Genomic DNA, 26,655 nt, shown 5'->3' on the forward strand with positions numbered 1-26,655 from the left:
CCCCCTCCTGAGTAGCAACTTCTCTTCAATGCGTCTTCGCAAATGAGTCGAGCGCCTCTATTGTCCGCTTTTCTCCCGATCCCGCCGACAATCGCCGGCAGTTTCCCTCGGGCGGTCAGGATCTGCATCCTACTTATCGCCATTCTGCGCGATTTCGCGAAATTTACCTTCACCTTGGGAATTTCCACGCTTTTCCGCGACATTTGCGGCAGCATTTACGAAGTAAATCGACGTTTATCTGGTAAATATAAGTCCGTGCAAGCCGCCATCCCACCCAGTTACGACAGCGTATTCTTTTACTTCTCAAGGTTCAGGTATTTAAGTAATACGCGTGTATCTTAAGCCTTCTGTACGGCTTAAAAACTTATTTATTAGATCGTAGAAGATTGTTTCTAATAATACAATATCGGTTGACAGTAATAAATCTCGCAATTTCTTCGTATTCAACATTAAGCATCCCGTTGAAGAAATCGTGGGACGAAGTTCCGAGGAAATAAGTTACTTAAAATGGGTAACTGAATCTTGTTACAAATTCGCAGTAAGGTAATTACTAATCCTTCGGCGTTTTAGTTTAAGTAAAATTAGCTTTAAATCGATTACAAAATCCGTCGGTGAATTTAAGACCGGGCGGCTTGTGTGCGCTCTACTGCCGTGGATTCCCGAGAGTGTTCATTCGCGATTTCTTCGTTCGTATCCTCACTGCAAAAGCACTCGATTCTGTTGCTTGCAGATCTGTAAGCCTTCGTCATTGTGCTCCGCGACGCGGGATGACGGTTCGTTGCATCGTGACTTTGTTAAGCTGTCGAGAAGGTTCTATAACCCTCTCTTCCATCCACCTATCTCCTCTCTCTCTCCCTCCCTCTCTCTCTCTCTCTCTCTCTCTCTCTCTCTCTCTCTGTCTCTTTCTCTCTCTCTTCTCTTAGCTCGATGAACATGAGCCGGGACGTGCGAGCTTCCTCGGGAGCGCCTCTGAATAAATTCGAGTCGACTCCAACGGTGAGCGACTAATTCTCAGCGACGTAGATAATCGAGGATCGCGTGAGTACCGTAAACACGACGCCGACAGGAGGCCCGGAAACGGTTGCGCGACCATGACGCCGTACAAAACGGGGTAAGAGGGTTGTACGTGAGCGCGATGAATCCCGAAGTTGTCCCGGACACTTATTCCGTCGGGCCAAATTATCGTTTGCCCAGAGATTGTCTAACTCCGTTACCGTCCTGCTGCAATCGTCGGCTCCGGCCTGAGAGTTCCTTATAACTGTCGCTAACTTCCGGGAACGACCGCCGCGCTGCCCGGAGGGGATTCTAGACTTGGTTTGCAAAAATTCTTGTTGTCTGTGCGCTCGTGGAAGTGTCAATAAAATCGTTGCGGTGTATTTGTCGTATTCTATTAATTTTATTATTGGCACCCTTTAAATGTGTTTTATATTTCTTTTATTGGTAATCATGTAGAATAAGGACATTTCCGAATTTTGATATTTTTTGGCTGCAATCTTGATAAATATCTTTGTTGTTGTTCCAACACTGATAATCAAGTGGGGGAGCCGAAAAGTACGTAACCTTTCAATGTTTTTAATTATTTTTTCCTACGTAGCTTTTCGGGGTTTGTGGCACCTCCACTTAAATTTGCGATTGTTAAACTTTAAGTTAAGTAACTTTAGCTAAAGTGCAACAGACTTGCGCCCTCCCCCGCCGAGGTGCGGGGGTCTGTGGGACGTAGCTCCCCAATTACACGGCTAGGCACAGACATCTTTTATTTTTTATCATATTTCAATAATATAAACATGGCTATATGGCGGTCGCTTATAGTTTCCGAGATATTAATAAAAAAGATGCCTGTCTCTAGTCGTGTAACTGGGGGGATTCTAGACTTGGTTTGCAAAAATTCTTGTTGTCTGTGCGCTCGTGGAAGTGTCAATAAAATCGTTGCGGTGTATTTGTCGTATTCTATTAATTTTATTATTGGCACCCTTTAAATGTGTTTTATATTTCTTTTATTGGTAATCATGTAGAATAAGGACATTTCCGAATTTTGATATTTTTTGGCTGCAATCTTGATAAATATCTTTGTTGTTGTTCCAACACTGATAATCAAGTGGGGGAGCCGAAAAGTACGTAACCTTTCAATGTTTTTAATTATTTTTTCCTATGTAGCTTTTCGGGGTTTGTGGCACCTCCACTTAAATTTGCGATTGTTAAACTTTAAGTTAAGTAACTTTAGCTAAAGTGCAACAGACTTGCGCCCTCCCCCGCCGAGGTGCGGGGGTCTGTGGGGTGTAGCCCCCCAGTTACACGGCTAGGCACAGGCACCTTCCTTATTTTTTACCATATTTCAATAATACAAACATGGCTATATGGCGGTCGCTTATAGTTTCCGAGATATTAATAAAAAAGATGCCTGTCTCTAGCCGTGTAACTGGGGGGCTTCTAGACTTGGTTTGCAAAAATTCTTGTTGTCTGTGCGCTCGTGGAAGTGTCAATAAAATCGTTGCGGTGTATTTGTCGTATTCTATTAATTTTATTATTGGCACCCTTTAAATGTGTTTTATATTTCTTTTATTGGTAATCATGTAGAATAAGGACATTTCCGAATTTTGATATTTTTTGGCTGCAATCTTGATAAATATCTTTGTTGTTGTTCCAACACTGATAATCAAGTGGGGGAGCCGAAAAGTACGTAACCTTTCAATGTTTTTAATTATTTTTTCCTATGTAGCTTTTCGGGGTTTGTGGCACCTCCACTTAAATTTGCGATTGTTAAACTTTAAGTTAAGTAACTTTAGCTAAAGTGCAACAGACTTGCGCCCTCCCCCGCCGAGGTGCGGGGGTCTGTGGGGTGTAGCCCCCCAGTTACACGGCTAGGCACAGGCACCTTCCTTATTTTTTACCATATTTCAATAATACAAACATGGCTATATGGCGGTCGCTTATAGTTTCCGAGATATTAATAAAAAAGATGCCTGTCTCTAGCCGTGTAACTGGGGGGCTACGTCCCCCAAACTCCCCGCACCGCGGCGGGAGGAGTCTCTTGTACTTAAGCTAAAGAGTGAGAATTTCTCACAAAAGTGAAAGGAAAAGTTTGTATTTTATAGAACTGTCTTGAAAAATTAAGTTACATACAACTTTTTAATAAACAACGAGTGACGGCTAAAACCTTCAGATTTTTTAAATCATTGTGCTTGATAACGTATTAAACCGCGATGACGAAGGAAACCGCGGTGACAAATGAAACAGGCATGATTTATGATAAAAGAACTAGCTAAATCGGTTAAAAATGTTGTTGAAACATGTTGTTAAAGCAATATTTATGTTATGTAGCAAAATAGATGACACTAGTAACATTACTTGCGTACTTTTATTTTTGTTTTGTTTTATTGTTATATTAATGTAATATAAAATTAATTAATAATTAATTAATACTTTTTTATGACTTGTTTATGACTGCATCTTTGAAATACGATTTAAAAATAAAACTCAATATACAATTTGAAGACCCGGTCTCCAATTTAAACAAAAATTCAATATTTATTTTTGTAAAAATTATTTTTTATATTACCAATAAAGTAGTGTTTGTTACTAATAAATAAATGTTCTAATTTGTTTAGTACTTTGTTGCAATTTTAAACCTTAAGGGATACGATATTCTACATACAAGCATATGTTATAAAAAATAATTAAAAACATAGATAGTTTACATATTTTTCAGGCTCCCCCATTTGATTATCACTGTTGGAATAACAACAAAGATATTTATCAAGTTTGCAGCAAAAAAATATCAAAATTCGGAAAAGTCCTTATTCTACATAATTATCTTTTTATTCGTATATCTTTCATTATTTTTTATTGTTTAAGGTAAAGATTTTCATTGTTTATGTAATCTTGGGCATTATTGTTGATTTGAGATTTACGAATATTGAAACTTTCTACATAAAGAAATATATGTACACACATTAAATACATACGTATATTTTATATTGAGAGTTTAAAAATATTCGTATTCAAAAACCAAAAAGAAAATGTATATATCCTTTCATAAAATTTAAACTACACGCTATGTTCGCATTCCTTTACTTCGAACGCAATTTTATGACGCGATTTTAACTAAAATCGATGTCATGTATACCTTTATCTTGTCTCGACACATGGCGTGCGTTATATCCTCCAAACATTACTGTCATCCCGATGAAATAATGCGCTTGCAAGCCTTGACTGGTTCGATATCGCGGGTGGATTATCGACGGTCAAGTGGTTGCGACCGATAACATACAGACCGAGATATCGAAACGCCAGTGGAAGCCGGTGTAATAAATGCTCTATATGCGCGCAAACTATTTCACTGTCAATTACCAGCTGACGGATCACGCAAGCCCTACCTCGATTCGCCGAGACGAATCGTCCGTTTCAGCGACGGTACATACCTTGAAAAGTCGACTGCATACCGGTTCGATCGTCGCCTCGTCGCGGAACGCGGTCGAGGGAGGCGAACGGGGGGTGGGAAATGTCAGTAAAGTGTCGCTGTCCGACAGAAAACGCGAGAAAGTGGTCGGTATTCTTCCATCTGGAACGGACAGCTCGAGCATACATATATATATACATACATACACACATATATATACATATATATGTATATATGTATGTATATATGTATGTGTGAAAGAAGAGCGAATGAGTATTGGTAAATGGTTCGTGGTGACGAGGGCTGTCGGGTACTACCGCGGGGGATGCGGTAAGGAAGGACTGGCAGAGATCGGAGGGAAGTGGAAACGGTGAAATACCATTCATTCGCCGGAAGCCTTCCGTATAACTTTCGCGGTCATCAGTGAAGGAACGCCTATATCTGACGGATTCCCTCGTGTATACAGGGTGTCCTGTCTTGGACTGATATCAGATTCCTCGATTGATTTTCAAGCATAACTCATGTCTTGCGGAAGTTCGATTGGTCGTCACTTGGTGCCAAAGTTCGTTTGTCTCAAATTAGATTTGAATTAAAATCACGCGAGATGAGACTTCGCTCTGCGTTCATATCTTTGTAATTTAATATATGAAGGCGCATATTTTCGGTTTAGGGTTGCGATTCTCGTAATATTTGAGAGGCTACTAACATATGCCGTGACGTCGTTGGAAAATCAACCTCGGTTTGGTCGCGGAGGTTCGTGAATGAATGGCGGCGTGGCGAATCCGGGACACTCCGTATATATCGACTGCCTTTCGACTCCGCAATTTTGTTCCATTAGCGCGTCAAACCCCGCTTCATGCTTTATTGGCGGAAACCGCGGCTTTTTGTCACGCGCAGCGCAGCTTCCGACGGCGCGTTTTGCCGGCGAGCTTCGGCGGAATTAATAATCGGTAGGCTTTCCAACAAATCCCAGAACGCTGTCAAGTTATTTCTGCCGTTTGACATTTCGCCCGCAGGCGATTAGCCGAACAGTACGATGCTGAAACTGGCGTTTGCGTTTGATCGGGTGAATTTCGACGTAACGGCCGACGTTTAATCCACGAGGCATATTAAACAGAAGGACTACCGAAGTATTTTAGCGCGGTGCGTCACTTTAAAAATATCAAACGTGAAATATAAAAACGCACCTCGGTAAGCGTACCTCGCGGACGGACGTATTTTTCCTCCCCGCTTTGTGAGAATTAATATGAGCTTTTCTTTGACGAGGTATTTAATGAAACAGCTATTAAGCTCCGAATTCTAATTTCATCCTACAGTTTAATGCGACGCCACTTTTTTCTCTGTGACACACAAGAAACTCGTCGGCAACGGGGCGAATTGAATATCCCCTCGTCCTCGTCCTTAACATCCCCATCCTTATTCGTGTCGCGTTTTCACCGAAAAAAAGCGCGTAACAATCGCGCGACGCGCGCGCCTCAAAGAAGATTGCATGTACATTGCGCTTGTGTACATGAATACGCGCGCGCGCGTGTATGTATATGTGTGTATGTGCATTATTGTTACGCTGAAACAACGCGTGTCCCCTACGCGTGTCGTAAATACACGCGAAGCGTGCAGACGGATGGCCACAAAGGAACTCGTCGAAAGAGGGAGAGACGAAAACCGATGTCTTAGCTCGCGTTTTACGAGTCTCCCTTCGAGGACCTTCAGAGGAACTATCGCATTTTATTTTTTTTCTCTTTCTTTTTTTTTACTGCTCTCTCACCACGGTCCTTTCCTCCCCGTTTGCCGTACGCTCCATCATCACGGGGCGAGGTCCGGTATCAAAGGATATTTAAAAGTCGTCGACGGCTTCGCGAAGACAAGTTTACCGTGGAATCGCGACACAAAGCGCTCGGCGAGGCGCGATCCTCTTAACGATATTTAACGATTGCGCGGTCGATTCCACGCACAGATGGGACTTCTCCATCGTCCCTGATTGCCTACGCTCATGCGGCTTGCGGGAATCACCCGTTGAATTGATAGGAATTGCTCGCGTTCAAATTTAATTTCTTCATTACGAAATTACCTCTAAATCGTAAAAACATATGTTTCGAGAAAACTCGTGTAGTATTAATGATAGTGTAGTCTTGAAATGTTGCTAATGAGAGTAATATCAATTTTCTTTAGTGCATACAAATGCTTTATTCAAACAAATGTTTCTCTGGTCTAGGTGGAATTCTAAATGTTACATTTGAATTTCTCGCTGTTTCCCGTATTTGTTGGAAAATTGTCTGTGATAAGTAGAATTCACAGCATTCTACCAATATTCGCACAGGCAAATTTAGATCCTATCAATTATTAATCTTAATCCGGAGGGACGTCACGGAGAGACTTCCTTGCTAGATTTTTCAAATAGTTCATGTATAAATTCTGTCTCTGTTATCTATATTGGATAAATATATGATGTCGCAATGCTTGCTAATCATTTATCCGTCTAATTCTAATTCTTCTAAATTTATCTAAATAATTTCCGCTGTGACCGCAAGACTATTTTTTTTTGTGTAACAGAGGACTTGTGCCAATAATTTATTCTTATCACTTTATTGAATCATGAACTCCCGGGTTGAAGATAAAACTCGTGTCGTGAAGGATAAGCGTTCGAAAACGCGGAGAAACGTCATCACTGAAACGTACCATACTGACGCGTCATGTTACATACAGCTTGGATTGTATCAATAGAACTAATTTTATCGAAATTCAATTTCGTGAAAGTCGATGTATCTTCGTTAATCCGTTAATCCAAGCGTTCTCGGGCGACGCGATTGCACTGCAAATGAAAAAGTTAAGCAGCTGATTCTCCCGGGCTCCCAGTCTGTTTATCTCGGCACGAACATGCTTTCTGCTTATCAAGATCGAGGGCGCATCGAACGGCTGCAAGTGCTGCTCTTCGTTCACGAATTCTTGGCCGAAGTGGCTGCGGAATTCGCAACGGCGATGCATCCAGTACGATGCAGCTGCATCCTACTATGCACACGTATGCACGCGCTCAAGCGTGCACGCTGCATAATCGAAATGCACTATCCGCTTCCTCCTCCTCCTTCTTCTCCACAGCTTATCTGTCTCTCTCTCTCTCCCGCGCGCGCGCACACTTCCTTGAAGTAAACGAGCGTCCTTAATAATGCGCGATTCTACTCCGGATCAAAGGATCCCGCGTTCGATCGCCGTTAAGTTAAGCGGCTCAAGATGGATATGGAAATTCCGCGGGAGACCGATTTAATGGATCACCTCATATTATTCTGCGAATCTCTAATACTCGCCCTTGTCTGAATGCGCATGGTCTTATCTACTTACCCCTTGCAGCTTTCAATTAAACGTGGAACAGTTAAGATCGATTTCGTGCGATCGTCATAATTACCAACTAAATTATACAGTAACTTCGGCACGATATTAAATATTAATAATGAATATATCTTTGTGATTTATGTTGTCAGATATGTAATGTGAGAAACTCGCTTTCTGGAGTTACAGATATTATAATTATTTCGAAAATGTGAGGGAGTTTGTGAGGGAGTCCCTTCAATAGGAAGGGAGGAAGAATACGCAATAACAATTCTACGTTGTTGTGCTGTTCTTGAGCTGAAAAATGGTTTAACTGGCTTTTAAACCGGCTTTATTAATTTGCACCTCAATTATGACGATATAGTTTTGAAATAGCGGGCTCGACGCTCAAAGGGCGGATGATTAAATTAACTTGCCGAACGCGGAATTGGAAATTCCAGCAAGCCACTTGAATTAATTGTAGGAGCGCGTTCGTCCAATTCCTAATTCAATATACGGCGACTGTGTAGTCGCACTCTTCTCGCCAGTGTGCGCATTACGACTCGTTGTAACCGGAGTCTCGTGAATCCGCACAGAGATCATGTTCTCGTCGACTTTCCAATTGTACCAACTGAATAATTGACGTTTAAAACTTCTTTCACCCTGCTGCTCTCAGGATTCGCTTATTGCGCAGACTTCTGGTAAACTGAGGCTCTCATATACAACTGTCGTCTTTATTTTAAAAATTAAATTTCACAGATCGCAATTTTACGACAAATTTTTCATGCAACTAACGTAATAGTGATAATTTTTTTTTTTTTCTTTTAAAGTCGTGTACGTATTTCAATTAAATAAATGGATATCGCATTTACGTTTCGCTATTATTGTGTGAGTGCATTATACGATATCACGGTATTAACACACGTATTTCCTGTGAATTCTAGGTGACTGTGGATCTGGGGAAGGATGCGGAGTTTCAATGCTCTGTCACCGGTCAGCCACATCCGGTGATCTCGTGGGCGAAGGACGGTCTTCCTGTGAGAGAAGGATCTTCGGGTAGGAGTAAAATTACGGGTAACGACGGCTCGACGTTGCGCATATCTTCCATCGTGAGGGACGACAAAGGGATGTACCAGTGCTTCGCCAAAAACGACTACGAGATGGTGCAAGCTACGGCCGAATTACGCTTGGGAGGTAAATTTGCTCTCACGTTTCCTTCCTGTGCGCGCATTGCCTTCCTTCGCAAAGTATAATCGCGCTTTCTCCATACTGTCGTAGAGGAGCGAAAGCTGTGGCTTTTGTTCGGACCGTGTATATCATTTATTGAATGTAGCCTTTGCCGAAAGCACGAACCATATTGGATAAATCTACCCATTTTTTTAAGATTTAAGCTTGTCAACGAATATCCTTGAAGAGAAGAAAATTGACCATGTGTGACTTCTTAAACAATTGCGAAGAACCTCGGTGTATTATCTATACCTTTTGAATCATGTATCAAATTTTTATCTTCATTTTTCTCGAAACGTACTTCATGTTGGATCATTCTTACATTACTACAGCAAATTCTTCTTCCAATTCTTGCTTTCGATTGAGGAACTGCAAAATGCTTGATATATTACGAGCACAAAAATGTAGCAGGTGTGCTTAAGGGAATACACACGAGTTGGGGATGGATTAGCCTAAGCGCGCGCGCGCGAGTCGCCGCATAACTATGGCGAAAGTTTTATGAAAGTTTCCAGGAAATAATAGGGCTAAATTAAGGCTATTAACGGTACACCATTAACCGAGAGCGAGAGACTCTCTATTGCTGAAGTTTTGTCTCCTCTCTCTCTCTCTCTCTCTCTCTCTCTCTCTCTCTCTCTCTCTCTCTCTCTCTCTCTCCCCCTCTCTCTCTCTTGCACTTTTTCGCGACCATACTTAGTTTTTACCGGCTGTCCTAAAGTAAGTCCCTTTAAATATGTAGACGCATTTTCCGGAAGCCGCCTTATTACACTACTAAATAGCGATATATTTTTAATTAAGTACGACGTTCATTTGCAACGCGCCGTGGATTTATTATTCAAGAAAGGAACACGACGGTAAACGTAAAAGAACCAAGCAGTTTGTAGTGAAATAAAGATAGCGAGGGAAGATAAATATTCCAAAGCATCTCTTCATAGCTGCAATAATATAATCGATATTTATCGATAGTCAAACTCGATATTTTGCATAAATACAATTATAAGAGTAAGTAAATCTTGATCGGTGGAAAAGACTGGTGATGAATAATTTTCAAAGGGAATTTTCCTTTCAAAAAAGTTTCGAGATAGATAGATAGATAAATAGACAGAGAAAAAAAGAGATAATTAAATATACCATACAATAAATTGTTAATTTGCATGGGTTAATTTTTAAATCACATTGCATTGTGAATTTTCAATAAACTTTCAATAATTTTATCTGTATTTCGTTCCAATGAAATTTTACATATTCAATATTGCGAAATTCCGAGAATGAATTCACACCGTATTTCAACGGGCGAGAAAGTAATTTCAAATGCTTCTCTTATTTTTTGTACCAATTAAACGTTAATTTCTATAAAAACGAAATATTTGGGCACGCATACCATATGAATCGGTGAAATCATGCATTTAAGAATTAGTCCCGGAAATTGCCGTCCGAATCCAAGATACCTAGAGAGGTCAGAGAAATGTCCAGGGGCGTTCTCGGGGACGTATATCACCCCTTTCTCCGCCTCGTACCTGACCGAACCCTCATTCAATAGATGCAATCGAATTCCTTCATCGCCATGAGTCGATTGTTCCGAACTTAGGCGTTCCCGCGACGTGCCTGTGCATTCGCATACAGATCAGTGAGAGAGCGCGGTGCCTCCGAGCAGGGAAAATCCGGTAAAGGGCTTGTCGGGGAGAAGGAAAAACGTTGCTTGTACGGGCTTCAAGACAAAAAGAGGGATGAAAGGAAAGGAAAAAGTGGAGAAATGCTTAACGAGGGCGATGCATAATGGAGAAAGGAGAAATCCACTAGCCACGGCGTGCCGCGAAATAAATACGCGCCATTTGTCTTAGTCTGGGGAGGTGGAGGAAAGGAGATGGACGAGGGTGTCGGTCGGTTGGTCGGTCGGTCGGTCGGTCGGTCGGTCGGCGAGAATAGAAAGAGGGTGGACGGTGAAAACGAGCACGATAAGTTTCGCGCTGCGTACGAAAACGCGAGTCAAGACGAATGGCGGACTGGACGAATATTCCGTCCTCGTCGTCGTTGTCGTCGTCGTCGTCTTTAAACCGGTTGAAACGAGGACGGTGTTTTCGCGCGACATAATCCATTACCTTAAACGACCGCTGTCGCTTTCTCAACCGTCCTAAGGCAACTGCGCACACGAAGCGAGCGAGAACGAATGCGAGACGTCGGACCCTCGTTTTCGCCGTTTCCCTCGTTTTCGATTAAACGAATTATAAATGAAGACATTCGACTAGCTCAAAATATATGCCGTTTACTGCGACGTTATTCTAAAGTTATTTGAAAATTTATAGCGAAACTCAGGCATGGATTAGTTGATGAGAGACACGTGTAAAGAAAATTGGCGAATTTAGCGAATCATTTCTCTCGAAAAAAATAGTCGATAATTTCCGAAGTATTACGGAATAAAACGGTTCCAACCAAATAAATCTTCTAAATAATTAGAACTCAAAATACATTTTTTAAAATATCTTCTTTATTCTGATATTCTATTTTTTTATAAATGAGGAGAAATATAAATAACCACATTCCGATCTCGAATCTTTAAATAAAATCTCCAAATAAAAATAGATGTTGAAAAACTGTAGTTCTCTTTCACAGTGAATTGTTGATTCTCTCTTCAAGACAAATATTTTGCATCTAAATAATCGCTGAAAAATATATTTAAGGTGACACTACATCGAAATTGTTGTTCCTTTGATGTTAATTGACAGTCGTTTTAATGTGCAATAAGTAGGATATTTTGTTACTCAACAGTCAGTCAAAATCAAATTCCTTTTCACACGTGCATTTGATAAATCGGAACATCCCTCATCAAATTCGCAAGCGGAATTCCCGAAATATTTCGCCTTTTTGCAAATGGAATATATGAAAATTCCACGGATCGTTTTTATCGCAATTAAACGATATCCCAGTAAAAAAGCTGCCAGCAGCATCGGAAACTGGAACGCGCCGCAGGCGCACACGCGATGGAATGGCGAGATCGCGCTTTAAATCGCCAACAACGCGCATTGGCGCAACCGACTGGCATTTTCCAACTTTTTCCTTTTCCACGCGCGCAAGCGACAGAGTGAGAAGAAGGGGGGAATGGAGGAACGGAGAGAGAGAGAGAGAGAGAGAAAGAGAGAGAGAGAAAGAGAGAGAAAAAGAATAAAAACAAATTATTTCAAGTGCGATATAAGCTTGCAATATGAGTTCAGTAAGCCGCGATTCCCGCGCTATATATTTGTCCGAGAATATAACGTATACACGTGTATTCGTTGCGATGTGTATATATGTGTGTGTGTGTATGTGTGTGTGTGTGTGTGTGTGTATATATATATATATTTAATCGAGGTACAAGTTGTGCGCACGATTTATTCATTCGCGAAAACCGTTGCCACATTCGTCGCGAATGTTGGATGCCCTCTCGAGCAATTTGCGAGTTCGTTTTAATGCGATTTGCTGTGCGGCGTGTGTCATCGTCGTCGTTCTCGTCATCGTCGTCGACGTCGTCGTTGTCGTCGTCACGACGCGAAACGCGAAATAATTGGACGGCGCGGTAATCCTCTTACGTAACAAAAGGAAAAAATCAAAGAGGCGAAGTTCCATAACGATCGTAAACCGCGCTGAAACCGAGGGGGAAGCTACGACAGAGAGGACGGGTTAGAAGAGGAGGAGGTAGAGGAAATATATACGTTATGCGGAGGGAGAATTGTTGCCGCTGGTATTTTCACGATCCGTTCGATGGAACAAAGGAGCGCGCGCGATGGGACGCGAAACTAGGTGAGAAACTGCTGATTCGCAACGAAATAGGCACTTTTGAGCGCGAGCCAAATGAAAACGTAACTGAATCAGCGTCGCCGCTAAAAGCGAAGTTCTTCACCGCCGCGATTGTAATTTTTAACGACCGATTTTTATACACGAGGCCGGATACGAAGCGCGCGCGTGGGCTCACGTAAATTCGAGATTACGCGACTTTATTGCACATCCATTATTATGCTTCATGCATTATGAATGGAGAGAGATGTTTGTCCGCGAAAGTAATTTAACGAGCAAAGTAATTTAAAATACCCGCGATCGAGTCGAATGAGTCCACAACACGATTGACCATGAAAGGGTCGCGCAATTTTTGCACGTCGCGCTGTTGAATCTGAAAGATTAATAAAAGGAACATGTAGACACTTTCTAAACATCAGAAAATGGTGTTATGAAATGAGTAAGATGTTTGCTAACATCCTTAGGATTATCGCAAATGGAATCACTTGAATGAAAGAATTGATTTTCTTAAACAGCAAATATATACCTTTCAAGAATTAAAGAGAGAGAACGTGAGAAAGGGGACGAAAGGCCGTTGGCATTTTTCCAGCGGAAGAGTTTTACTGGAACTTTACATCGACCGTTATATCGAATCAAATCCTCTATCGTCCTTCGCGCCCTAATCGGAACTCACCGTCGCATCGTTCGATGAAGGCTAAAACCGCGTGAGAAGCGGGGCATAAAACGCCAGCAGTTTCATGAAGCGCTTTTAGTGCCTCTTAAAAAAGAAGACTTAGAAATAATAATAATGAAAAAATTGTCCTTGTTCCCACCGTTGTGCTGTCGCAGACTGTCGCAGATCTCGACTGTTGAAGATCTGGAATTGTCCACAATTTCTGGAGCAGCTGATTTTACTTAACGATTATCCTCCCTCTCTTTCTCTCTCTCTGTCTCTTTCTAAGACGCGAATCCAGGTATAATGCTGATAGAGAGAGGGCAGCTTTAAACCGCGGTTAATGCTAACCGACATTGATGTAATAGGGCCTCGGGCATACCGATAGTCGGGGTTAACTAATCTAGGATTAGCGATTCGCTGTGTCTTACTAGATTAGAAGGAAGAGAGGATAATATATACGTATAAAGCTGTCGCGTCAGCGAATGATACTCCAATCTACACTTGCTTTATGCTCGCACACGACAATGAGAGCTCTTTTTATTCTCTGTTGTCAAATAGATATCCGGAGAGAATTTTGTAACAGAAATTACTATAAAATTTCATAAGCGAGAAATAGGTCGACATTCTACAATAATTCACTCTATCCTTTCATTTCATACGTGCTCCTTACATCTTAGAACTGAAGTATGTTATTAAAAAATTTGCTATGCTTTTAGCGAAATTTACTGTTTCTTAGCAAAACAGACCTTATTAACAGTTTATTCTTCAATACTAGAAACATAGTAATAATGGACCAGAATTTATATGAGAAATAAATTACAATATTCTCCCCGTATATAGATCGATACGATTATTTGTACAGGGTGCGGCGCCAAAATCCGGACAAAATTCAGTTTGAAATTCTCGCCGTTCTATACCACTGGTAGATGTCGCGATTAGCGTTCAAATAGCTTGACGCATGTACTAAACCATCATAACCTCGAAACAGTCGCAATGTTGAAACCAAGTGCGGAGTATAACCGAAGAGCCACGATTATCGAAAGTGTTCGCGCTGGGCGCTCGGCGACAGAAATCATTCGGTTCTTCGGGTGCCCGAGATCGACTGTGTATGATGTCGTCGCAAAGTACAATGAGTCGGAGAAGTCCAACGAAGGTTTTGCAACACCGGCGAGGAAAACCCGCTCGAAGGAGCGCGTTGTCAGGACGCCCGACATCATTCAACGGGCTCAGGAGCTGATTTTTGAGGATCCAGGGCAGTCGATCCGAAAATTGTCGTCGGTTGTTAGTGTGAGCGAGAAAACTAAGCGTCGAGGAGGACCTCCGCTACAAGTCTTACACAATTAAAGTAACACAGATGCTTTCCGAAGCCGCCAGGACAAAGCGAGTTGAACGCTGCAACCTGCTTTTGTGTTCCTTAACAGCCCAGATTTGAATCCTTTGGACTTCTATGTATGGAGCGTAGTTGAAAGGGTCACGAACAAGTCCAGACATCCAAACGTCGCATCATTGAGAGACGCTATTGAAGCGGCATTCACCGATATGGCCGTGACACATTAAAGCGCGCCTGCACACACTTCAGACCGAGAATGGAGGCGATCATTCAAGCAAGCGGGGGATATATTGAGTAAATGTGTTCTTTATGGCCTTACAAACAATGTGGTTAAAAACATTTTGTAAACCTTTTCGTTTTTGCAATAAAAAATATGTTTGGAAAAAATGTATAATTTGTCCGGATTTTGGCGCCGCACCCTGTAAGGCTCAGTTCCACAACCTCTAGTTAACTTAACTGACGGGTTATTCCATTGGACTTGACCAATCGCATTTAGCGTTAAGAAGAGTTAATCAGAATTAACCAATCACTGTTGAGACTTAACCGGTAGTTAAAGTTAAACGGAGGAACTGGGCCGAAGCCGATCGTCAGAACTGTTATCGACCTTCATATTTTTCTACTTTGTTATTAATCTAAAACGGCATAAGCTTCATGGAAAGATAACAGTGCCTTAAAACATTTATTAACATGTTTATTTGCGATTTTTGGAAGCAGCTATATTTCTGAAAATTATATTTCTAATTCAACACAAAAATTTTACGCCACCTGCATCATGTAACATTTCCTTCTTCCCTTTTCTCCCGCTCTCGTGGTGTTTGCGTCGACGCTAGTTATCGATTGCACCGTTGATAGCTCGACTTCAACGTGTGATGTCATCAATATCGATTCTTTTTTTTATATGACTCCCTAATGCAAACGCAGCGATGTACTCTTCCTCTCCGATTACGCCATGATTCGCGGACAATATCGGCGCGGGATGCTCTTACGCGCTCTCGCGCGAATTTCGCGATAACGCGATATTAAATACGCTCGAGCCGGCCGCGCGCGGAGTGTTAAATAAATTTTCCGGCCTTGATCCTGGCAAACTTCCACTTTGTTTACGGTGCGCTCGTCGAATCGCGGCGTACGGCCGGGGTAAATAACGAGGCACTGCGGAGTCATCGCGGCCGGTTGTCCGTTGTCCGCATGCATTAATGACACAAAGCCCGGTGTGTAATAACGCGGCGCGCGCTCGCGAATAATCGTTCGCGGCGAAGTCGCGCGGATGCACTCGCGCGCAATCGCGGACGCGTCGGGGTGAATTGTGCCGGGGCTGCTGCAAATCTGTCAAGGATTATGCCGATTCGCCGCGCGTGAAAGCGATATACAACGATCGACGTGTAGTCCGCTAAAACTAATGGATACGTATCGCGTATCGACAACAGTGAGATACGAGGGCCGCGCGGCTGTTACGGAGAAAAATGACGGCTGCGTAGGATGTCCCGGGACCATTTCTGCGCTGCGACGGGTCCTTCGATCGATCTCGAGTAGACTGGTCTCGGACGAAAGTATCAGTACGCTGGTCATTATTTTGGAATGATCGAGCGAAGATTATAAGGACTATTTCACATGTCTCTTTTTAATAAAGTCTGGAGGGAATTAGCTTCGCTAAAAATGCGAAGGTGAATAATATTAGTAGATATGCAAAAAAAGTATGGCAATGGTGTATATGAAATTCGTACGGCTCACTATTAGCTCATATTCAAGCTGTCAAAATCAAAAGTCTCGATCCTATTCTTATCCCGTTTTAAATTTCGATTAGTATCATTTTATTTCAATATAGTCACTTCAGATTCTCGCCAGAACCACGAAATATACGTTCGAAATAACGACGATATCAATTGTCGCGCACAGAAATTTTAGTAGATTACCGCGTTCTGGCACGAGGCCTCCCCCTGGAAAAGCCGATAAGTTTAGAACCTCACTCTCGTCCCCGCCGCCATTTAGAAACTCGATCACACACTTCGTAAATCCACTCCACACATTTCGGAGATCCGGTTTGCGCACATCTCGGAAATTCAATCCGCGAATTTCCACGGCTACCCATCGGCCCCATCTGTGGAGAGAGAGACTGTTTCTCCCTCATTCTCTCCCTCCTTTGTGTCTCTCTCTTTTTCTCTCTCTCTCTCTCTCTCTCTCTCTCTCTCTCTGCGCCCCCGCCCCGATGAAAATACAGTTGACTCGACTCGTCGTCGAGCTGACGGCGGCAACAATGACGACGGCACGGTACCCGCGCGATAATGCACGCGGGACCCGCAAAACCAGGGCGTGGCACAACCCGTGTGTGCAATAGTGCATTCTGATTTACGCCGTGAGCAAACAGCCGCCTCAAACCCAACCAACCAACCAACCGACTCGACCCTACCTACCTACCTACCTATCTATTTACCTACCAACCTACCTACCTACCTGTCTACCTGCCTACCTGCCTACCTGCCTACCTGCTTCCTTACCCTGCCTAACCGCCATCACCCTCGCCTCCACCTGCGCCTATCCGGGTTATTGTCGGCTGTATAATTTGGGGTTAATTCACCGGGCGGCACTCGAGTTCAGGCGTCAAACCGCAGATCGATAGTTCCGCCCGCGCGCACCAGGCTTGTCATGTAAATGTTGCGTGCATAATACCCCCGCCTTGCGGCGACCCAGGGCCATTTCCACGGCAATGCCCGCCGCAGGCCGTTGCAGTGTGCGTGTATGACTGTGTGTGTGTACGTGCGCACAGCGCTACATGCACCTGATTCAGGTGCGCGCCAAACGAGAGGCCGACATTCCGTCGCGCGAGCCGCATTCTCCGTGATAACGTGAGTTCACGGCAACGTTTCACGAGGAGACAACTCGAAAGATTGCCGAATTTTGAGACTTTAAATTTTTTCGAGTGAAATTTCATTCAAAAAATAGAGCCGACGGACGAGTCACTCAAATTCTTTTCACTCGTACAGAGTGAATTTTGTACTCTGAATTGTCGGATAAATAAATTTATTTGAAATTGAAGAGGATCCGGTGTATCCATTATTGAAAACAGATCCGGTGTAACCATCACTGAAAACAAATTCATTCTAAGGCGAATGTTCCAATTACTGACTAAAATTAATTAATTAATTAATAATGTATACATATGTATATGTTAAATTAAATACGTACAAAATTGTTTTGTTGGAAAGCTTGAACATTTGGAGTTTTAATTTGGGATGTTATATTTTTCCAACTTATACAAAAATTTTATTTTATTTATAATATTTTCTCAAAAATGGGGTTAATGTACCACATAACAGTTTAGTTTAGTACTAGATTTAGTAGTCCCAAATTTTATGACATAAGGTGAATGTCCCAATCAGTGGTGATGTTAGTTTTATCATGAAAATAAAGAAATATATAAATATATTAATAAAAAATAATCATATTACTCTATTAGCGAGTGAAATAGTTTTCTTTTCTGAATCACCACCGTTAGATGTCGCAAACTAACGGAAATTTCTATTATTTGAAAAGATCGAGACTTTGAGATCCAATTGATGGTTCAAGAGGATATAGTCGCGATCGTTTTTGAAGTTACCGACCTGGTCTCTACGGTTTATTGATACTCGTAGATCTTTGTCTAGCTTGGCCAGGTATTGCGCTTGTTTAGAGATGGTGTTTGCGTGCAGCGCAGAACAGTCTGAGAAATTTTCTCTCTCTGACGGAGGTAAATTTGAAGAAAATCCCGACTATCGCACGGAGATTTTCCGCGAATATTCCCGCGCCGCTTGCGCGAGTTATACGCGTATATACAGGGTGGATTTAGACGCACCGGCTACGCCAAGCGCGCCGCAATTTCGAAATACCAAATGCAGGCCATTGCGCACTGATGCGGCTTACCTTTGTGGTAATATTGTTGGGCAATCCGCCGAGAAGAAAGTGAATGCTTTCCCTGTTATCGTCGCGGTTTTTAATCATTTCCACAGGTACTTTGTCAATCCGCAAAGAACGTATTCAACCGTTAAATAGCATCTCCGAAATTTTTTTCAAGTTCTACAAAGGAGACATTGACACGTTTTACAAAAGAGAATCTAGAGCGCAAATATACTTTAAACTACATTTAAACATAAACGTATAGAAAGAATTTGTTACATTGATTCGCATCACTGTTATTTGAGACAAATTTTCAGAAAAATCTCCAGAAAATATCAATTTCTTTCCATACTTCTCTCAATTCTATTTATAATCTTTCTTTTCTCTCTCTCTCTCTCTCTCTCTCTCTCTCTCTCTTTCTCTCTCTCTTATTCTTTATAAGAATTTTTATTCCATAAGTGCAGAATTCTTCTCGATAATCATAAATCTATCTTGCCGTATAGATGCTGCGCCTCAACTGCTATACAAGTTCATCGAGCAGACGATGCAGCCAGGCCCCTCGGTGTCGTTGAAGTGCATCGCGATGGGCAACCCTACGCCGCACTTCTCCTGGACTCTGGACGGATTTCCACTTCCGCAAAACGACAGGTAGAACAAGTAGTTTTCTTCGCTCCGTCTGTCTTTTCGCGAGAGAGAAAACGGAGGCGCGCACGAGTGAGCGAGCGAGCGAGCGAACGAACGAGCGCGACACAATCCCGAAACTCGATCTAACTCGTTTCGCCCTCTTCTCGTTGAGCGGAAGTTTATGGCACCAAAAATCGGACGGACGATGTACGCGAGATTATTCGCGGTTATTAACCCCAGGGTATTACGCGAGATCGTCGGGAAATCGGTGTACGGGGTTTCCATCCGGCGGAGGCGGATCCCGTGGGAGAACCCGATAGGCCCCCGCGGGCTTCGATTCTCTGAACCAATTGAGAGGAAAATTACCAATCACGATGTTCAGTCTGGACGTTTTTAAAAGCCGGCCGATTCCAAGCGATGGATTTAACAGGCGATCGCGTAAGTCGAGCATAACCCGCGACGGAATTGTAATCCTGCTCTTTGCCGAATGATTATCGCCGAGAGCGAGTCGTGATGAGAATAATTTTGCCGAGGAAAAAATATCGAGGGAGCCAAGTGTCTCTTCTTGCGTGACGGAATGCAAGAAAAGTCCGACGCGAGTAACGCATTTATTCACGATTCTTTAATGACGAGCCTCGCGCTGCGTTTCATTCGAATTGTAACGGATAAAAGCATCGACACAGCACGTCGACAATATTGAAACACACAGCGCGTGGACCAAGTTTGATGAACGTGTTCTCTCGCCGGCGAGAGAAATCGCAGCGGGCCAGTGGAATAGCGGCGATTTGCTTGCAGATTCATGATAGGCCAGTACGTGACGGTGCACGGCGACGTGATCTCCCACGTGAACATAAGCGCCGTGCGAGTGGAGGACGGCGGCGAATACAGGTGTTCGGCGGTGAACCGCGTCGCGAGAGCGCATCACGCGGCCCGACTCAATATTTACGGGCTGCCTCATGTACGAACGATGGGAAACTATGCCGCGGTGGCCGGCGAGACGACCGTCATCAAGTGTCCCGTCGCAGGCTTCCCGATCGCCAGCATCACTTGGGAAAAAGGTTCGCCATCGTGTCAATCAACGCTTTTTATTTCACCATTCTTAACGTCTTAACAGTCAATCACTCATTCAAATATTTTTCTGCCTGAAACATATGTAAAAACACACCGAAAGAAATGGATTGCATTAATGTAACATACTTGGTTAAACGACTGTTAATTGAACCAAACAGAATTTCTGATTATTATAGTCACATATTCTGGTATTTGACTCTATATAGGTAGTCAATGTATAGGTCGTCTGACTCATGATATATAAAATCACGTGTAAAGATACGGTGAAACTCGAGCGAACGAAGATCTCTAGATATTTTACAACTGTGAAATTTTGTATATTAATAAAAGAACATTAGCGAATCAGAGTGCGCGAGTTTGTGGGACTTTGTTAGCGCGACGTCTCATCGAAAATACTGAAACGTGGCTATTTCTTAACGACACGATACGTCAAAAATTAATTGTCTTTGGTCACATCCTTATTTTACTTTCAGCTGTCGACTGATATCCGTTTGTGCTAAGAGATAATCGCGTTTTACTTACTTTCGATGAGATCTTGCGCTTATAGAAACTGTTCCACGACATCACACGATCTTCTTTTATTAATATCTCAAAATTTTATGTATTTGTTTGCAAACTGTCATGTCGTGTTCAGGTTGAACACGATGTATTCTGCCTTTACATGTGATTTTGTATGTCTTGTGTTAGGCCCTGTATGATAGATCTATATTATAATTGAAGAAATGACGTAGCGTGTAGAGAGAGACAAATAACTCACAATCCAAAGATCCCGGATTCGAATACACTAATATCTTAAGAATTTATTATTGTAGCTTGTCTTTAATCAGTTACTTTGCGTGTAAATGCGTGTAACTAAATTTGTTTGATTATTGAAATTCATTTCTCAAATAGTCTGCATCGAGACACTTTACCTTCAGCTGATATTTCGACTGATATCCGTTTGTGCTTAGAGATAGTCGCGTTTTATTTACTTTTGATGAGATCTTACGCTTATAGAAACTGCCCCACGACATCATACGATCTTCTTTCATTAATATCTCAAAATTTTATGTATTTGTTTGCAAACTGTCATGTTCTCGTGTTCAATTAATGTTTTTTCTCGAGCATATTATATAATATGCCATATGGTATACAATGCGTATGTGTAGACATACATATGTTCACACACATATATGTATATGTGCATATATATAATATTTTCCTCCAATTCGTTAATTAGATTAATCACAGGTCGATTGATTTAATCGAATTGGTTGAATAAACATCAATACGTGTTATATAATAAATTTATATCGCGACTGTAATGCGACGTGTATTCACTAATAAATCTTTAATATTTAATCTTTTCGAGTAGAAATAGAACGCAATCGTTCAGTCGCTTATTAAATTATTGCCTCGATTCGTATTCCTAATTGAATAAAAATACGTATCCTGAATTGAAAATTATTGACTGGATGGACTCGAAGAGCATGATATATCGTGATATGTTGACGTATCGCAACAGATTTTAATGTTATTAATTAGCGGCGATGCCTGTTTTTTTATTTTTATCGTAAAATCGGATTATTTGATTTTTAATATTAAGAACGTGACGTGTCTCGATGCGGAAAATCATGTTCCGTCTAATAGCAGTTTCGTTCAATTTTATTATTGAACGCTCGAGATAATAGGTTATATTCAAAATTGTTTTCTGGACTCCGCAATGTGTCAATTTTCTCGATATCATGTTTTTAAAATCAGTATGTAGAATTCCTCGAAAAAGGACTATCCAACTGAGAACTTTCCACATATTTTTAATACATACACGCATCAAAAGCACATCGAATTTGCTAAAATTTTAAAATTTAGTATTTTTTCATTATATAAAGTTGCTCTTTTCATAAAGAAAAACACAACTTCATTTTGTACTTGCGGCATTTTGTTAATTTTCAATTTTTTTGTGAAATTCGAGATATATATTCTCACGATATGCATATATTGGAAGTATGTGGAAAGTTTGAATTCAATCGGTTCGATAGTTTTCCATAAATCTGGCACGTTAATTTCGCGAAAATGTGATATCGAGAAAAACGTGTTTAAAGATTTGATATTTTTTTTCCGAACGACTATTACTTTTTTGATATTCTTTTATACTTGTACAATAAATATACAGAATTACAAATTGATACGCGTTGCGGAATTCTCCTGCGGAAAGAAGCTTTCTAGGTTATATAACAAGCTTTTTTCAGGCGTCCAGAGGTAAACGACCCGTTATGTACTTTTATATTTTATGTTACATCAAGCCAGACACACGCGTGATTAATCTGCGCGGCTCAGCTTCGGGATATTGCATATATATTTTACCTTGCGTATTTTTTGACGTTATTATTTTTGTAAAACTGTTTCATCCAAATCAATCGGGTCGGGAGAGAAATCTTCGTGCGTAATTTTTTTAGGATACTTTGTATTGTATATCAATTATTGCGCTTTTTATTTTTTTGTAAAATTGACAATTAAAAAATCGCACGCCTCTCTATAATGGAAATCCTGGCAAAATTTTGAAACATAATTAATCTTTTTGCAATATATTGGTTATTGATTTTTCACACCCAACGTTTTATCCTCGAGAGCCGAAGGACTTCATTAAACGCCTGGTACGCGAGACCGCTATCGCCAACCAGACCACCAGCAGGTCTCGAGTACGGTGATATACGCTGTTGCATTATATTCATCTCAATTTCGCGCCGGGTCGATATTATCCCATCCCGATACCTCGATATCTCCATCTTGGCTTCGGTCGGCCAAAGCCGCGTATCTCAAGCTCGTTTTGTTCTTTCCTCTACGGCTTTCCTCCGTTCCTCCTTCCATGCTCGCTGGACGATAGAATCCCTTATCCACTGAACACCGAGACAAAGTAGGGTCTAAATAAGTCGCCCGAAACCATCATGGTATATATGCGAATGGTAGTATGCGGTTCGGCCAGATCGTTGCGCAAAATATTCCAATCGAATTTGGCGCGTCGCACCACGACTCCGAGTCGAAAATTTGATGCTACTTTGACACTCTTAAGGATAGTTTGCGCCTACTTAGACGGTTTATAGCCTAGGTGAAACCTACTTTGTCGATATTGGACTCATTAACTTTTCTTTTGAACCTTTAACTCTACCTTGTCAAAATTTTGACGCTACTTTGATACTCTTAAAAATAATTTGAACCTACTTAGACAATCTACAACCTAGGTGAAACCTACTTTGTCGATATTGGACTCATTAACTTTTCTTTTGAACCTTTAACTCTACCTTGTCAAAATTTTGACGCTACTTTGATACTCTTAAAAATAATTTGAACCTACTTAGACAATCTACAACCTAGGTGAAACCTACTTTGTCGATATTGGACTCATTAACTTTTCTTTTGAACCTTTAACTCTACCTTGTCAAAATTTTGACGCTACTTTGATACTCTTAAAAATAATTTGAACCTACTTAGACAATCTACAACCTAGGTGAAACCTACTTTGTCGATATTGGACTCATTAACTTTTCTTTTGAACCTTTAACTCTACCTTGTCAAAATTTTGACGCTACTTTGATACTCTTAAAAATAATTTGAACCTACTTAGACAATCTACAACCTAGGTGAAACCTATTTTGACGATATTGACACTGATTTTTTAGTCAAAATTTTGACTCTATGTTGAACCTTGAATTCTATAAAATACATATATTCTATGTAAAAGCTAAAGCTTCAATAGAAGTTCGCAACTAAACCTACTTTACTTCCTAAGATCCTATTATTATACAACCTACTTTGATGCTAAAGAAAGCGAAAGCGGAATGTCAGGCATCATCAGCGTCAAAGGAGTAAATTATATCATTAGAATTAAACCTACTTTGCTATCTTAGCCCCTACTGCGGTGTAGAATTCAAAGTTCAACATAGGGTCAAAATTTCGACTCGGGACGACAAGATCGAAGAGACTTGCTTTGTTGATATTACGCGTGTCCAAAATCGTTTCCGTAACTCGGCTTTTTGCTTCGATCTTTGTTCTCACCGCCGACACTTTTTGCCTCTTCATTTTCCCGTGCGCCACTGATCCTTGTCGTCCGATCGAGCTCGAATTTCCGGAGTGCGAAATTGCAATGAATATCGCGCAACACTACATCACGCGATTACCTCGCGGTTTTATCCTCGGGTGAATCGCAAACGGTTTCGCGGTTCTAACTTTGACCCTTTGAGTGTGGAGTGCTCGAAATTGAAAGCTCTCCGCGGACGAAAGCATGTTCACTGTGGACGGAATACTTTTAGATAAAATACTTCTTCTCGTTCTCTCAAACACAAATATGAATTAGCGATTTACTCTGATGATTTTTACCGGAAGCATGTAAATGTTCATGGCACTCAACGGCTTAACTGTTTAAAGCCCGAGCATAGATTCCATGTTTTTCTTGATAAAATAGTCTTGAAAGACACTCTTAATGAAAGGTTTTGTAATTTGGATAAAATTGACTGTTGAAAATTTTTTGAATATAAGGGTGTTGCGTCAACATACAGATCAGTACGACGGGTTGCCTGCCCGTTAGGCGCGCGTGACCGGTAATGCAGGGCCGATAATGCAGGGCTTGTCGATATAATTATATGCCTACTTTATCCAATGAAATATGCAATGTCTCTAATTATTACGATCGTAACGGATATATACAGGGTGTTCCCAAAAGGTGGTATCAAATTTTAGAGGTATGTAGTACTCGTTAAAACAAACCAAAAACTCTTAATGAACAGTACTCTGAAAACTTTTTATTTCTGAGTTATGAAACATTTTGTTCTGTGAAAAATAGAAAATAACTAAAATTTACAATAAATGTTCAATGTGCTATCCGTCCATTTCAACACAATTCGGCACGTCTCCTTATTGAAGATTGAACACGTTCAAAGATTCCGGGTTTATTCCGTATTTGTTGACAACAGTTTTCAATTCTCTGAATCAATTCATCTATTGTATCAACTGGTGTGGCATATACCATGCTCTTCAAGTGTCCCCATAGATAATAATCCAACGGATTTAAATCCGGTGAGCGAGATGGCTATACAACTGGACCGTCACGTTCTATCCATCTTTCTTGAAAACGATTGGTTAATGGCGTTAATTTTGCTAAACATTCTTCTACTTGGCTGTTCGGATAAGCATGATACAAGCGTGCTGCTTTTTAAACATTGCCCTTTGCTCTGCCATACATAAAATGAATATCCGTCATTTCAGAATTTATGTAAAAATTAACCATTTTTCAGATAACACAAAACTAGACACGATCCACAATCCAAAGTTGAATACAACAATCCCTGCATAATTAGGTGGTCACATACGGGCGTCCGTGAATGAACATTTATTGTAGATTTAATTTATTTTCTATTTTTCACAGAACAAAATACTTCATAACTCAGAAATAAAAGGTTTTCGGAGTACTGTTCATTAAGAGTTTTTGGTTTGTTTTAACGAGTACTACATACTCCTAAAATTTGGTACCACCTTTTGGGAACACTCTGTATATATATATACATATATATCGGGATAATTATATTTATCGGGACTAAGTTGCAAACACATCACTTCTAAATTTTTTGAAGTGAAAATTCACTCCAAAAATAGAATAAAAATATTGCTTCTCGAGCGACTAGTGTAAAAAATATTTATTCGGCGATTTAGAGTTGAAAATTCATTTTACATGAGTGAAAGATTCAAATGTAAATAATATTTCATTCAAATTAAGTGATTTTTTCATTTTGAATCGCAGAGTAAGAATATTTTCATTTAATCGATGCGCTCATGTAGAATCAAAATTCACTCGAAGTTTGAATAAAATATCCACTCTTACAATCCCAGTGGCAATATTTTTACTAATTACTTTGAATAATAATATTCTCATCCTCGTTTGAATCTTCACCTTAAGAAATGTAAAGAGCATGTATCAAAAAAATTTAATGGTTGTCATCTGTTAAGTTGCGATCATTAATTTCGTTTCCGGTCAATTCATTCTTTTGCAAGAGCTATCTCTGAGATGGAATACAGAATATGAGGCTTATAACTGTTTCTGCATTATCTCTCTGTAATCTCTAATTTTTATCAAAGAATCTAATGCCAGGAAAGAATAAATTATGTTGAGGAAAAAATATTTTATTTTATTTATCTTTTTACTTATTAATTTTAATTATTCCGTATATATATATATATATATATATATATATATATATATCCGTTACGATCGTGATAATTAGAAGCATTGCACATTTAATTGAATAAAGTAGACATATAATTATATCGGCAAGCCCTGCATTATTGGTCCTACATTACCGGCCACGTGCGCCTAACAGACAGGCAACCCGTTGTACTGATTTGTATATTGACGCAATACCCTATACGTGATTTATGTTTGCACAAGTATCT

At 40.8% G+C, this 26,655-nt stretch overlaps 1 protein-coding gene across 3 annotated transcripts in view; it reads left to right on the top strand.

The window, feature by feature from the left end:
• Positions 1-26,655, top strand: part of LOC116843640 (Down syndrome cell adhesion molecule-like protein Dscam2) — a 313,414-nt gene that overhangs the window by 244,983 nt on the left and 41,776 nt on the right. For all 3 annotated transcript variants that reach the window (XM_032814198.1, XM_032814200.1, XM_032814201.1), the window contains 3 exons: positions 8,641-8,890; positions 19,044-19,188; positions 19,960-20,222. In XM_032814198.1, coding sequence (XP_032670089.1) covers positions 8,641-8,890; positions 19,044-19,188; positions 19,960-20,222 — 658 coding nt within the window. The remainder of the gene's footprint in view (positions 1-8,640; positions 8,891-19,043; positions 19,189-19,959; positions 20,223-26,655) is intronic.

This window comes from Odontomachus brunneus, unplaced genomic scaffold, assembly GCF_010583005.1.
Source record: "Odontomachus brunneus isolate Ranch 3 - 2012 unplaced genomic scaffold, Obru_v1 Obru_scaffold_034, whole genome shotgun sequence".
Lineage (NCBI taxonomy): Eukaryota > Metazoa > Arthropoda > Insecta > Hymenoptera > Formicidae > Odontomachus > Odontomachus brunneus.